Source organism: Centropristis striata, chromosome 3 (genome assembly GCF_030273125.1).
Source record: "Centropristis striata isolate RG_2023a ecotype Rhode Island chromosome 3, C.striata_1.0, whole genome shotgun sequence".
NCBI lineage: Eukaryota > Metazoa > Chordata > Actinopteri > Perciformes > Serranidae > Centropristis > Centropristis striata.
Window position 1 is genome coordinate 4,408,774 of NC_081519.1, and position 14,866 is coordinate 4,423,639.

Sequence of the window (14,866 nt, forward strand, 5' to 3'; positions counted from 1 at the left end):
AAAACCCCCTCACTGTAATTTTTATAAAATCTACTAAAGCTTCCGTGCCGATTTGTTTCTGTTTCTTTGACTTTCAGGCAAACCTGAAATGCTTAAACCTCCCATGAATGTTCCTGGAAGGAGTGTGCCATTACTGCAAATACTCAAGTGCCACCTTTTCCTCGATGGAACACATCTTGTAGGGGAGATAATAGGAATATGCTCAATCTGGGCGCCAGCTCTGCGTCTGTCACTAGGTTCACCCCGGTGTGTCCGCCAGAACACCACTTAAAGCCAAAATCCTCCGGAGCATGAAATAAAGAGCTGTTCAGAAGCTGTTTACTTATTCCCTTTGCACTGACACACATAAAAATATTCCTGCAGTCATAAAATAACTGCAGGATGTTGTGTGTAAAGAATAGCAAACTACTGAGTGAATCATATGCATACATATATGGTCATTTTTATTCATATTTTTGGTCATTTTGTGTCTTTTTTGTAATTTTGTGTATTTTTTTGTCATTTTGTGGGTTTTTTTTGTCATTTTGTGGGGGTTTTTTTGTCATTTTTTGTCTTTTTTTTGTCATTTTGTGTCTTTTTCTGGTAATTTTGTGTCTTTTTTGGTCATTTTGTGGGGTTTTTTGGTCATTTTGTATCTTTTTTGGGTCAATTTGTGTCTTTTTCTGGTCATTTTGTGTCTTTTTTGGTCGTTTTGTGTCCTTTTTTATCATTTTATGGTAATTTTTTGTCTTTTTTGGTAATTTTGTGTCTGTTTTGGTTTTGTAATTTTTTTAAATATTCCTACAGTCATAAAATAACTGCAGGATGTTGTGTGTAAAGAATAGCAAAATACTGAGTGAATCATATGCATACATTAATTAATTACATCTTTATGCAGTGATTCGCATAAATTAAATATAAGCAATAATCAGGATGTGATAGAAATATGACATGTCGCCTCAATAATTATAACACATGTTGCAGTGACACTTCTCTGTCATTCATAGACAAATTAACACTGTGTAAAGCTACTGCTAATGTGCTAATAACACTTCCTGTTCTATGATGAGTGTTAAATCCTCCTGGTGACGAACCAGCAGGAGGCTTTTATTGTGAAATCCTACCGCACGCTGTGTCACCGAGTGAATAAATCATCAGTAACAACGTCTGACACTAACTGCTTTATACATCGGCTCAATCATGAAGCACTTAACAGCACTAACCACAGGTAATAATGTACGTTCCAACTGGATATATTACAGTCTGACGTGCTGAATCAGGTGAGTAGAGGGTCGTAAAGCAGCGTGCACCAATTCCACACACTTTTGCGTCACCGTATGCAGCAGATTTCCTCCCGAAAACGCTCGTCTAAACGTGGAATAAAAAGTGAAGATGCAACGCCACTTTTGCGTCTTCTGTTCAGACCGTCATCATGTAAATGTAGCCATAGACAAATGGGCAGACAGGCCAACTGCAGGGGATTACAATGTGTATTGCATGGCAAGTACCTGAACTGGTTCCCAATCCATGTTTCTAATGTTTCTTTGAAGTTTTCTCTCACTACTTTGCAATGTCTGGTTCCTGTATGTTAATTACATTAAGACGCGACTTCACCTGTAACAACCTCCTGTCTTTCATCATGTAACGGTGTGTTCAGACCGGACGCGTAGCGCATATTTTGCGCGACAAGATTACATACAAAGTCAATGCAAACACGCAAATTTTTGCCGGTGGCGCGAATCGCGGGTTTCGCGCGACGCGAATGCCGCGATTGCCGCGAATGTCGCAGCGCGAATGAAACAACGCAAATTTGCATGAGTTCAATAAATTCAACTTTGGCGAAATATTCGCGTGACACTGTGTCGGGACAGCCTATCAGGGTTGAGATTCTGGACGACAGTGTCCGAGATACATACACGAGAGAGAGGAGAAAAGAGGCAGGAAGGAGGAGTGGGTCGGCAGGAGGGACAGGAAAAAGGTGGAAGTACTCTGCGGTCCTCTCTCCGTGCTGAGTGCGCCTCCGGATGATGTCACTCACCCAGACACGACGGCGTGTTTTCCGACGTATCTCGGACTTCCAGAGCAGGTACAGGGACGCTATGCTTGTCATGGTTGATGACAGAATGAAATGGAGGGAATTATTTGGCGCTAAATAGTCTCTTGGGCGAAAATTCTCGAGTTATTTACTCGCGCGAGTAACGCAACGCGAAAATTCGCTACGCGTCCGGTCTGAAAACACGGTAAGACTGAAACCCTGTATATAAGGAAGAAAAGTTTATATTGTCGGGAGAGATTCCTGAGGACTCCCTTTCGTGTAACTAAAAGCTTTGATTGATCACACCGGCTCATTGCATTTTTCTTCAGAGAAACACTCAATATTTTGGGAAGAAACTGCATCTACACTAATCACCAAACCTCCTCCCTTGTTTCTCCGTGACCCAAAACGTGTCTGTGTTTATGTGATTCCTGTGCTGAAGGTGAAGTCAAACTGCAATAAAACACGGCGGATGAACATGTGCACCATCCTTCCCCGAGGCTCCAGTTAACAGCCTCCACAGGACGTAAAAACAAAAAACATTTTCCACCTCATTTATGCCTGTTAGAGTCCGCTGGATTGTCTGTGACTGCTGTATGATTTATGGGCTGCTGTAAAATTCTCTTTATAATTTATGTAATGAAGGAATTAAGTGTAATTTATGGTTTAACCTGTTATAATGAAGGCATTGTCCACCAGGCATATCTTTTATTAGGCTATTACTGCTTAACACATGCCTGGGCAGAGAGCTGCTGATGGAAATCATCTTCAGAGTTAGAATATATGTGCAATAATGTTTTTTTGGTCTCTACTGTAAAGGAAAAGAAGAAAATTATGTCTGAAGATGTTCGTATTTCACATGCAAGCTGCAAAGATGGAGAACATTTTGTGTTTTAATTATGATGCAGTTGGCAGATATCCATCACAGGTCCCAACTTCACGTTTTAACTCTATGGAGTCTTTTCGGGCTATTTTGTCCATTTTTTAATCCTTTTCATCCTGCCTGTTTACACCACTTTAAAAAAATGTTGAAATGCCATGTTGGTATATTTTTTTCCCCTAGGGAATCCTTACTAGATCAACATTTTGAACCAAAAAGAAACAATCACAAGATCCCCTTTATGTTGGTTTTTCTTTGTGTGTGATCCTGTCATCCAACTCTGATTTTTTATTCTGATCGGACTCAACAATTTGGGTCATTTTGTGTATTTGTAAGTCATTTTGTGTCTTTTTTTGGTCATTTTGTGTCTTTTTTATCATTTTGTGTCTTTTTCTGATCATTTTGTGTCTATTTTTGGTCATTTTGTGGTCAATTTGTGTCTTTTTTGGTCATTTTGTTTCCTCTTTTTGGTAATTTTTTGTATTTTTTTTGTCATTTTGTGTCTTTTTGGGTCATTTTGTGGGTGTTTTTTTTAGTCATTTTGTGTCTTTTTTTGGTCATTTTGTGTCTTTTTTGCTCATTTTGTGTCTTTTTGCTCATTTTGTGTCTTTTTTGGTCAATTTGTGTCTTTTTTTGATCATTTTGTGGTCAATTTGATTCTTTTTCAGGTAATTTTGTATCTTTTTTTGGTCATTTTGTGGGGTTTTTTTAGTCATTTTGTATCTTTTTTTGGTCAATTTGTGTCTTTTTCTGGTCATTCTGTGTCTTTTTCTGATCAATTTGTGTCTTTTTTTGATCATTTTGTGTCATTTTGTGGTAAATTTGATTCATTTTGGGGTAATTTTGTGTCTTTTCTAACAAATCCCTAAGTAGCAAGTTATTACTTCACAAGGAGTCTCTGGACTGTTTTTAGTTGTTGTCTGCTTCATCATTTGTCCAAAATCCGCCATGTCAACTGAGTTTGTATGATCTGAAAAGGGTCAAAAAGGTTGAGAACTACTGCATTAGAGAAACACATTTACAGTAACTCAGTCTGTGTGCACATTTAGCCTTCATAAAGGAAAAGTTTGCATGTCTTATTTGCATTTGAAGCCACATTTTTACTCTCTTCAACAAATATCTTCAGACCATTTAAGAGAGATTTGTCTGCAGCCCTAATGGATGAATGCTTGCTCTTCTTTAATGGCTACAGCTGTTTCCGCTGAGTCGTGTGTGTGCTCTGCTGGCTGTTGATGCATCAGGCAAATGCGCCCTCAGGGCCGCTAAATATCAATTCTTCTTGTCTTTCCATTAGACGTGCGTTTCAAAGGCGCGTTATCGTTGACTGCTCATAGCATCTCGTTCGCTTCTCGACTGTCAGATATCCCCGTGGCGGACAGAAATGTCACTCCGACACCATATTCCATCACCAGTGTTGTGTGCCTCCTGCAGGGAAATAACTTTGTTGTTTTCAGGCAATAACTTTGATAACTGGCCTCGAACTTCCACACAAACAGCTTTTCAATCAGAGCATGCAGAGGGAGGAATAGTTTGTTTTGTCACTAACAGCAGAGCATTTTTATTTTCAATGGTTTTATTTGGCTTTTTGGTAAGCAAGTACCATTACAGACTGACGGCTTGTCGTTTATTTTAAATACATTGGTTCAGATTCCACTGATTGATGGATTTAAAGCAGGGGTCTCAAACTCAAATTACCTGAGGGCCGCTGGAGGGAGTATCAAAAGGACCAAAAAAAAGACACAAAATTACCAAAAAATACACAGAATTACCTAAAAAGACACAAAATGACCCAAAAAATACATAAAATTACCAAAAAATACACAAAATTACCAAATAAGACACAAAATTACCAAAAAAAGACAAAATATTACCCAAAAAAGTAATTAAAGGGACCTTCCACACACAACACGGTAAAGTGCCATTCATATAAAACTCACATTAAACTTTCATATCAAGGTGCGGGCCACAAAATATAGTCACAAGGGCCAAAGACACAAAATGACTAACAAAAGACACAAAATGACACAAAATGACTTAAAAAGACACAAAATGACTAAAAAGAGACACAAAATGACCCAAAAATGACTTAAAAAATGACACAAAAGGACCAAAAAAAACACAGAAGAAGACACAAAATGACCACAAAAAAAGACACAAAATGACCACAAAAAAAGACACAAAATGACCCAAAAAAGACACAAGTGGTGTATCCAGGCAGGATGAAAAGGATTCAAAATAGTCCAAGACTCCATAGAGTTAAGTATACGTTTTCATTACTTCCTGTTACTCAATGACAATAAAGGTGATTCTGACTCTGAGATGTTGGATAAACACTGTTTGACTTACTCTCAGGTAATGGAGCAAGCTAACAGTTAGCCGTCAGCTACCTCAAAGATCTTTTCTGACCTTTTGCTTCATTTGACAACAGAAACGTTGTAAACTGACAAGAAATATGAGGCAGAGAGGCTAAAAACTCTGGACTGGGATCAAGCACGGTGCAGTGATGTGGTACTTTAGGGTTATGGGTTATGTTTGGAAAGAATTTGCTTTTATGTTGTCTGAGTGCATCAGAAAGCAATATATTTTATGATTGTTCCAAACAGCCAATATCAAAGGTGGCGAAGGAGCCAGCCGCAACAGACGGCAGCAAGCTGTGATCATTTTTAAAATGATGCACATTATCAGACAGTGGGAGAGATACTCTGCATTTTAACAATGAACTGAAGAGAAGTTCAAACCCTGCTGACTTTCTCTCCTGCACACAGCTTCACCATGTAATGAACACTTTGTTAGGATGCATTTCTTCTTAATTGTGCACTGCATGCAACTATAAACTTATATAAACTTTATACTGAGGTATGTGGGTATTTTCAGGACAGAGCTGATGTCTCGCTGATAGCACTTGAGTTGAAGATGTTACATGTGTGTTGTTTTGGCAGTAACAAAATGACCAAAAGAAGACACTAAATGACCAAAAAGACATTAAATTACTAAAAAAAGACACAAAAAGACCAAAAAAGAAACAAAATGACTAAAAAAAGACACAAAATGACAAAAAAAAGACACAAAATGACCAAAATAATTACACAAAATTACTAAAAATCAAACAAAATTATTTAAAAAAAGACACAAAATAACCAAAAAAGACAAAAAATTACAGAAAAAGACACAAAATTATTAAAAAAGACACAACATTATTTAAAAAAGACACAAAATGACCAAAGAAAGACACAAAACGACCAAAAAAATTACACAAAATTACTAAAAGTCACACAAAATTATTTTAAAAAAGACACAAAATAACAAAAAAAAGACATAAAATTTGTAAAAAAAGACAAAAAATTACCGAAAAAGACCCAAAATTACCAAAAAAGACACAAAATTACCCAAAAAATTACATAAAATTACCAAAAAAAGACACAAAATTACCAAAAAAAAGACACAAAATGACCAAAAAAGTAATTAAAGGGACCTTCCACACACAACACGGTAAAGAGCCATTCATATAAAACTCACATTAAACTTTCATATCAAGGTGGGGGCCACAGAATATCGTCACAAGGGCCAAATTGGCCCGCGGGCCGCGAGTTTGAGACCCATGCTTTAAACACTTCCAGTCACTATTTGGTTAATTCATTCTGAAGCACGAGAACAGAATCCGGATTAAATGTGCATTGAACGCCACTCATTGACATTTCAGCACCACTTCTTGTATGCGGGCATCTGAAGACTTTTGTTTGTTTTTTCACCACAAAAAAAAAAAAAATTGCCATCAGTAAAATGCATCTTTAACTTTGTTTACTGTACATTTAAGTCTCTTTTTTTGGCAAATGAATAGCACTTAAAATAACTGACGGTTTAAGGAGGTGGAGAGAGTTTATAATTATCAGAAACAGAAACAATAAGTGAAGATTATTCACGACAGAAAGTCTCTTCTCTCAGTCCGTCCATCCTCTCTCTCTCTTTCAGCTCCGCTGCACATTTTATCATTCATTCAGTGCACAGCTCTCTCTATCCTTCACACACACACACACACACACACACACACACACACACACACAGAGACACACGCGACGCCCCGGCACTCAGCATGCCCTGCTATTAGGCTGTCAGTTAGTCAGGCCAATAGAATAAGTGCCGCGGATTAGGCGGACACACACACACACACACACACACACACACACACACACAACCACACACACACACACAGTGAGGGAGGATGGACAGCATACTAAACAGAGCGGGGCACGAGGTGACAGACATCCTGTCATAAAGCTCTCCCTTTCATACACACACACACACAACACACACACACACACACACACACACACACAGCGGAGGAAACAATTACAGCCACTCAGACAGTCGATAACTGTGAGACATAATCAACTTAGTGTCACTTTTTTCCCTCTCTTGACCTCCTGTCATTCTTTGTCTTTCCTCCAACAACTCGTCCTTTCCTCCTCTTCCTCCTCTCCTCTTCCTCCTGCCTTTCCGTCCCTCCCTCCCTCCTCTTCCTCCTCTACTCGTCCAGACCGGAGTGATGAAGGAGGCAGCGGACGACAGGACTATCTCTTTTACCACAGTCTCACCCTCTCTTTGCCTTCAATCTCCTCCCCTCTTCTCCTCCTCTCTGCTTTCTGTCTAAGCCATGAGGTCTCAAACTCAAATTACCTGGGGGTCGCTGGAGGCAGTATCAGAATGACCAAAAAAAGACACAACATAACAAAAAAAAGACACAAAATGATTGAAAAAACACTAAATTGCTTAAAAAAGACACAAAATGACCAAAAAATCCACAAAATTATTTTAAAAAAGACACAAAATGACCAAAAAAATCCACAAAATTATTTTAAAAAAGACACAAAATGATTGAAAAAACACTAAATTACTTAAAAAAAGACACAAAATGACAAAAAAATACACAAAATGATTTTAAAAAAGACACTAAATTACAAAAAAGACACAAAATGACCAAAAAATCCACAAAATTATTTTAAAAAAGACACAAAATGATTGAAAAAACACTAAATTACTTAAAAAAGACACTAAATTACTTAAAAAAAGACACAAAATTACAAAAAGACACAAAATTACCAAAAAAAGACACAAAATTACCAGAAAAGACACAAAATTACCAAAAAAACATTTCCTCTGCCTCTAAACTCCTCTTCCCTCCCCTTCATCCTTCTCTCTCTTTCCTTCTTTCTTTCATTTCTTTTCCGACGCTCTCTTCACCTCCTTTCCCATCTCTCCCTTTTTCTAGCTGTCCACACATTCCTCCTTCCTGTTTTTTTTTCTATGCATACCTCCTCCTCTTTTTATTTCTCTTCTTTTCTCTGTCCTGTCCTCTCCTCCATCTCCCTCTCTCTTAATTTTGAGTTTTTCATCCTTTGCCCTTGCCCTCCCACCTCCTCCTCCTCTTTTTTCCTCTTCCTCTTCCTCCCTCATCCCTTGTTCTCCTTCTCCTCCCTGCTTTAAATAAAACCTATTTCCTCTCCTCATCTTCACCTTTCTCACCCTCCTCTGTTTGTATGACACCATGTGTCACACATTCATATGAAGCATGACACACACACACACACACACACACACACACACACACACACCACTAATCACATAAAGGTTTCTGTAATTGGGGAATTGAAGGCAGCTGATTGGATCAAAGCCAAAGACTTCTCCGACATGTCAACACAGTGGGCGAACGAGCCAAGGAGACAAAGAGAAAAAGAGAGAGAGAGAGAGAGAGAGAGAGAGAGAGAAAGTGAAACATGGTCACTCCCTTTCTCTTTCTCTTTCTCCTCCTCGTTCTCTTTCTCCTTCTGTCCTTACTGCCAAAGAAATCTAATTAAGTGGAATATAAATTGTAAATTGGTTTCCCTGAAAGCACACACACACACACACACACACAAACAAACACACACACCTCGACGCCCTCGTCGTCACCTCCAGATCCGACCGGATGTTCAACAATTAGCGATCACTGAAGCCCAAAGGCATGGATCAGGAGCACAGCTGCAGCCAACACACACACACACACACACACACACACATATGTATACACACATATAAACACACACTTGCTAGATGAAAAAGACATCCTTGGGTAACACATGCCTTTGCTTTGTTGAACATAAAGCTGTTGCAATATAAAGCATGAAGCATTTTAAAGGGTAAGTTCACCTAAATCACTAAAATAATATAATAGTAATAATAATAATAATATAATAATAGTCATATCATATGGAGCAGGGATGAGCAACTTAACCCATAAGAACCTATGGTGACACGGGTGTAACAAACACTTTAATCTTCTAGAATCTCCCATATTCAGCTTTATGCTTCACATTAACTCATTAAATCCCTTAGTGACACATACTCAACAGCCTGGTTGAGTGGTCTGGTCATGTGACTTTGACAGGAAGTGACTTCTCCAAAATGTGTGTGTGGCTGGAAACAGAAATGTGAAAAAGTAGCTAATTCTAAAGCTTATTTTTTGTTACGAGGCTAAGTTTAAACCCATTTAACAATTCTAATGCGTTAATAGTTTGTTCTGACCAGATTTCCTGAACAAATTAAAGTCACAATTTTGATATATGTTATGGAGATGCAAACAAAAAGCCACATGGTTATTTGTTTTTATTTATTATTGATTTATAATTATTAGGACCTCGGGGCAATCGCACCGAGCACTGGTCCCATACAGCAATAGCTGTAGGGACCAGTGCTCGGGGTGTATCTACGTCTATGACACCTATAGCTAAGCCTTCTCATTTTTATTATTGTTATTATTTTTGGTCCAGTCATGGTGGAGGGGGTTTATGTGTGTAAAAAAGAAGAAAAATCTTTTGTAACCGTGCTGATGAGTCATTGTCACTACTATTGTTTTTTTCAATAAAAAGATTTATTTAAAAAAAATGAAGTCATCATATTAAAAATGACAAAACTATGTCAGTGTTTTTCCAAAATGACCCAAATGAACATTTCTGAACAGACACTTCTTTGGTTCAAGCAATAGATCAACTGGAATCCTTCAGTTTGGACTCTTTAGAGCTGCTGTTTCCTCCTGTTTCTATCTTTATGCTAAGCTAACCAGCTTCTGGCTATAGCTTCATAAATACCATGCACACACACACACACACACACAAGCTGCATCGATCTCATCTGTCTGCAAAAGACATGCACATATCCTAAAATATTGAACTTTTCCTTCAAAGGCTGGTAATGTTCGGGGAAGCTCTTGGTTACTAACTGCTGCATCCAGGGTTGCAGTCGAATACTTTTAGCCTTAAATAAGTGTAGTATATTTTATGTTACAAGTGGTATATTTTATGTCACTTTTAATGTAAGTCTTCTGCTTTAGTAAAAGGCCCCAGTCTGACCTCTTTTTTCAGGTAACAGCCGGTTTAAACTAGAAATAATGTGCTGTAGGATCTGGGAATTGTCAGACATTAGAGGCATTTGGAAGCAGAAATATAAACAGTATAAGTTGTATACTTTGAAGGGTAAAAGTAGACGTAGCAGCGTGCACATTCACGGAAAACGTGCCCCATTCGTTGAAGATGTGGGTTGTTACAATTATGGTTTACAGCAGGGTTGGGCAATACATTTTCTCAAGGGGCCACATGACCAACACCACGAAGGTTGTAGGGGCCGGACCAAAACTCTGAACTAAATTCTGCTCAGTATTAATTTAACCGCTTTATAAAATACAAAAAATTATCTGGTTTTGAGCTGCTACTGTAAAGAACACATGTTATGATAAGACTGTTAATGTGGAGTAAATCAAATATAGCAGTAAAAAGTAGTAAATACTCCAATCACTATATCACTTTAACATTTATTTTAAACACAACTGTAAATGACCTTTAGCAAGGTTCCTATTGGTTTAAATTTTCTGTGTTTTACAATGTTGTGATGCTTTTATTTTGAAAAGGTGCCGTCCAGTGTGAAACGGGTGCTTTTATTTTGAAATGTAGCGACAGGAAATAACAGGTAGAACAGTTAAATGAAAAACGAACGGTAAATAATAACGAGTGCGTCGTAATTCATATAAAGTTGATATAAAGTATGAAAAAGGCTTCAATAGTGGCTGGCTGACAGGACACAAGGTTTGTTAAAGTTTATTTTCTTCTGTCATATATATTAGTGGCTATATTTGTTGTCTTAACTGTAGTAAAAGTGCTTGTTAGCTCAAGTGCTAATGCTAATGTTTGTTATTTCTCTTATGGTGGATTCACAAGGGGACCAAGGAATGTCTGATTTTTATTTTCTTGGAGCTACGATTTTAAATAAATCTTGTGTTAACTATCAGTTAAAGAGTGGAGCGTCATTCAGCCAGGATTGCTACTAAACATACATTCAAACCACAAAAACGTAAACAACCTTCAAAATAAAAGCACTGCGGTTGTATTGATTTCTAATTCTTCTTCTTGGGGACACCTTTTTTCAGCAGCCTTAAAATTGACAAAGTTCACCTTATTCTGATGTCTGGTGATAAAGAAAACTAAAAGGAACTTTGACATGATATTTGATTCATTTTCTCACTCAAGAGTAGTCGTAATTTCCACTACAAAGGTACAAAAACTATCCCACCAGTTCTCTCTAGTCGGGTCAATGCGGTTTCACTTTTATTTCTTGAGGTTTTTTATGTATCTTTTGCCTCCACTGTGAGCTTTACTTCAGTGAGAGTAATGACGCCGATGAGAGCAACTTGATCTGAAAATTGAGCTGTTTGGCCCACCGACTACACACACACACACACACACACACACACACACACACACAGACCTCCGATATGAGAATGGATGATTACAACTTCTACAAGACGTCAGTAGGGTGACACACAGACAGAGAGAGACTCGGGGTGAGCTCATTTTCCTTATCACTGGCTTTCAGTCCATTATCATTAGAGCTGAATGGGTTACTTCAGTTTTTTTTCTTTCTAAAAACAAAACCCAGCAGCTGGAATCGGAATAAGAAGAAAGATTATTAGAATCACTTGGTCGCTCTGTGGACGATACGTGTGTATGTGTGTGTGTGTGTGTGACTGAGGACAGATCTGATGTAACAATATCGCCCCCCAACGGCTCAAGAGGGAACAACAGGCAGCGAACTATCCTTCAGCTCCTGTCAAACACACACACACACACACACACACACACACACACGAAAAACACACACACGTGCACGTGCACTGCCACTGCAAGCGTGCACTGCATGCACGCACACATAAACACACTCCCCATTTAATAACTGGTTAAGTGCATGGAATGACAGATTTCTTAAATGACACCACACACACACATACACGTCCCATGCAGCAAAACTCCTTTAACCCGAATTTAAAGTCATAAAAAATCGTTTTCTCCATATTTTTCCTTCTTAAAATGACAACATGCTCAGCAGAAGGGGATTTATTGCGTTTAATCTATAGAGGAAAGCTCTATTTTTTCTCTAAAACGTGTGTTTTGAAGCAGTTTTCTCTCTCTTCGTGTCGATAAAAACACACAATATGCATTTGAGGGGTTTGATTCCACCATCCACGCACACATTTCTTCAAATGTTCACTTTTTATTGCACTATAACGCGCCATGTATCGCAGCAGCGGTTTCCTCCGCTGTGGCATTACGCACCGCTATGAGGGACCGCTGACTGACTGACTGACTGGCTGCTCCGCCGCGCTGCAGCCCGGAGCCGCAGCCGGAGGCAGAGAGGGACGAGTCAGTGTTTGGAGCCAGTCTTCCCTTCAAAGTAGCCTCTTTTTGCAGCCTTACAGGTCATGAATACCAAGCAGAAGGTGCCGAAAGAGGGGCGGACACAGAGCTGCTGCAGTCAACTGCAAACATCGCTGATTTAAAGAGAATCAACTTGTGGAAATTGCTGCTTCACGGAGCTGCAGCACAGGACACACACACAGCTCAGATATGTGGTTTTTTTTTTATTAAAGAACAGGCAGAAAAGCTCATGGAAGATGCGATTATACATTATAATACAGTGGCACAATCAGCTTCAATTCTGGCTTTGTAAAAAATGTCACAATCATATGTTTAGACCTTTATATAGCATATGCACGCTGTGATTTCATCTGCATATTATCCTGGATTTCGTTATTCCTCCTTTTGTTTTATGAATAAATAAAGCATGCAGGGTGTGAGGGAGCAAACTTTCCATCAGCGCTGCAGACACAGTTTTATTCATCTGTCAGGATTCAGTTTGTTATTATTGATGAACCCAGAATCATCACTGATTTGATCCAAAAGGCTGGAAAACTCTGCGAATCCCGCAAACTCTCCAAACCTCCCCGGCGCGTAACAAGTGCCAGAGCAGCGCTGCTGCTCGATGCTGCAGCGGGCTCACTGAGGATCCACAAGCCTCAACTCCGGGATGAAACTGGAGGGAAGCTGATTATTTGGCTGAAATGTTACAGAATATTGTGTAGCTGTTGTTTTAGAGAGGTATTCTGTTTATCGGAGCAGGTATTGGTGTGTAAAAGTTGAATGGAAAGCTTCAGAAATGGCTCACTGCAGCACAATGATGCTTCCTGAGTGTTTAATCTACTACATGATGAAATATCAATCTGATCATATCACAAATAAATCAGGGGACGCTTTCATTTTGCAGCTTTGCAGCTTTGCGCTCAGACGGAGCCGCAGGACGCACCGGGGCTCCCGAGTCCGAGTCCACAGCGGACTGGAACCCACAAAAAACAGCATCCAAGTCACGTCTGAACCCGCAGCAGCACGTCCAGGACGCTCCATGGAGCAAAAGTCCCGGAGCGTCCTATAAACTTCACACCAAAGCTCCAGTGCGCACATCAGATGTATGAGACAGACTCAGTTATGATGATATGAAAGCAGACAGCTGTCACCATAATTCACACCATCACTATTATCATCAACACCCGCTGGATTTATACACATAAATCACCTGTTTATGGGACATAAACACGTGTTTATTTCTCCGCTCGAGACATATTCTGCGCGCTGGAACAGCTTTAGAATCCACTCCAAGACTGAAAATGTTCTCAATCTGACAAAATATCAAACTAAATAACACATGGAGCTGCAGAGAAACGCTGAAAAGCACAAATCAACCTGCACTTTATATCCCCACTTGCGCCAGCCGTGGTATTTAATACCGAGTCAGACTCCAGATAAATCATCAAAGCGCACCAAAACATGGAAAATATGAGCGACACAGTTGCACAAAAATCCACAAATGACACAAATAAAAGCGCTTTACCTGGAAAGAATTGTCCGGCAGTAAATCCCAAAAGTACAAAGTAGAGGAAAGCTGCAGGCAAAGCGAGAGAATAACTCCGTTTATCCATCTCTTGTCTTCTTTTTCTTCTTGTTTTGCTCAAGTCGTGCGGGTTATTTTACATCCCGTCTGGTCCTTAAACCGGGTTTCCTTAGTTCGGGACAGCGGGGACAATCACAGAGACAACAGGGACAAAATCCTCGCATTGGTGGACAAGAAGAGACAGAAAGACACAAGTTGGAGGCGAAAAACCAGCAGCTCTCTCCTCTCCGCGTCGCGTCTCGGGTTCGACACACCGAGTCCGTGTGTGTGTGTGTGCGTCCGTGCGCGTGCGCGTGTGTGCCACGGAGTGTGTGTGAGAGTGGGACAGTGTGTGTGCGCGCTCAGACGGTCTCTGACAGACTGACGTTGAGTTGGAGAGGAATGGAGAGCAGTGCGCACCGCACCGGGTGCCAGACACCCGCGTAAAGACGCGCGCGTTAACGCGTGTTGAGCTTCCGATCGGGAGTTTCAAAATAAAATAAAAGTGACAGCAGAATTTAATTCCCACAGCTGTGGGAATAGTCATAAATCATCTAAAGGGGTGAGACTGGGATTATTTAGAGGAACATTATGAGGGGGAATCTAATTATATAAAGGGAAGGATATGTAATCACTTATTATGTCAACATAAAGAAATCATTACATGAACATAAAATGTGTTATTTAAA

General features: G+C 39.5%; 1 protein-coding gene across 1 annotated transcript in view; it reads right to left on the reverse strand.

Annotated features, from left to right (window-relative positions):
- Positions 1-14,570, reverse strand: part of ptprt (protein tyrosine phosphatase receptor type T) — a 555,356-nt gene extending 540,786 nt beyond the window's left edge. The window contains exon 1 of the mRNA XM_059329753.1: positions 14,139-14,570. Coding sequence (XP_059185736.1) covers positions 14,139-14,226 — 88 coding nt within the window. The 5' untranslated portion in view covers positions 14,227-14,570. The remainder of the gene's footprint in view (positions 1-14,138) is intronic.
- Between the last annotated feature and the right edge of the window lie 296 nt (positions 14,571-14,866).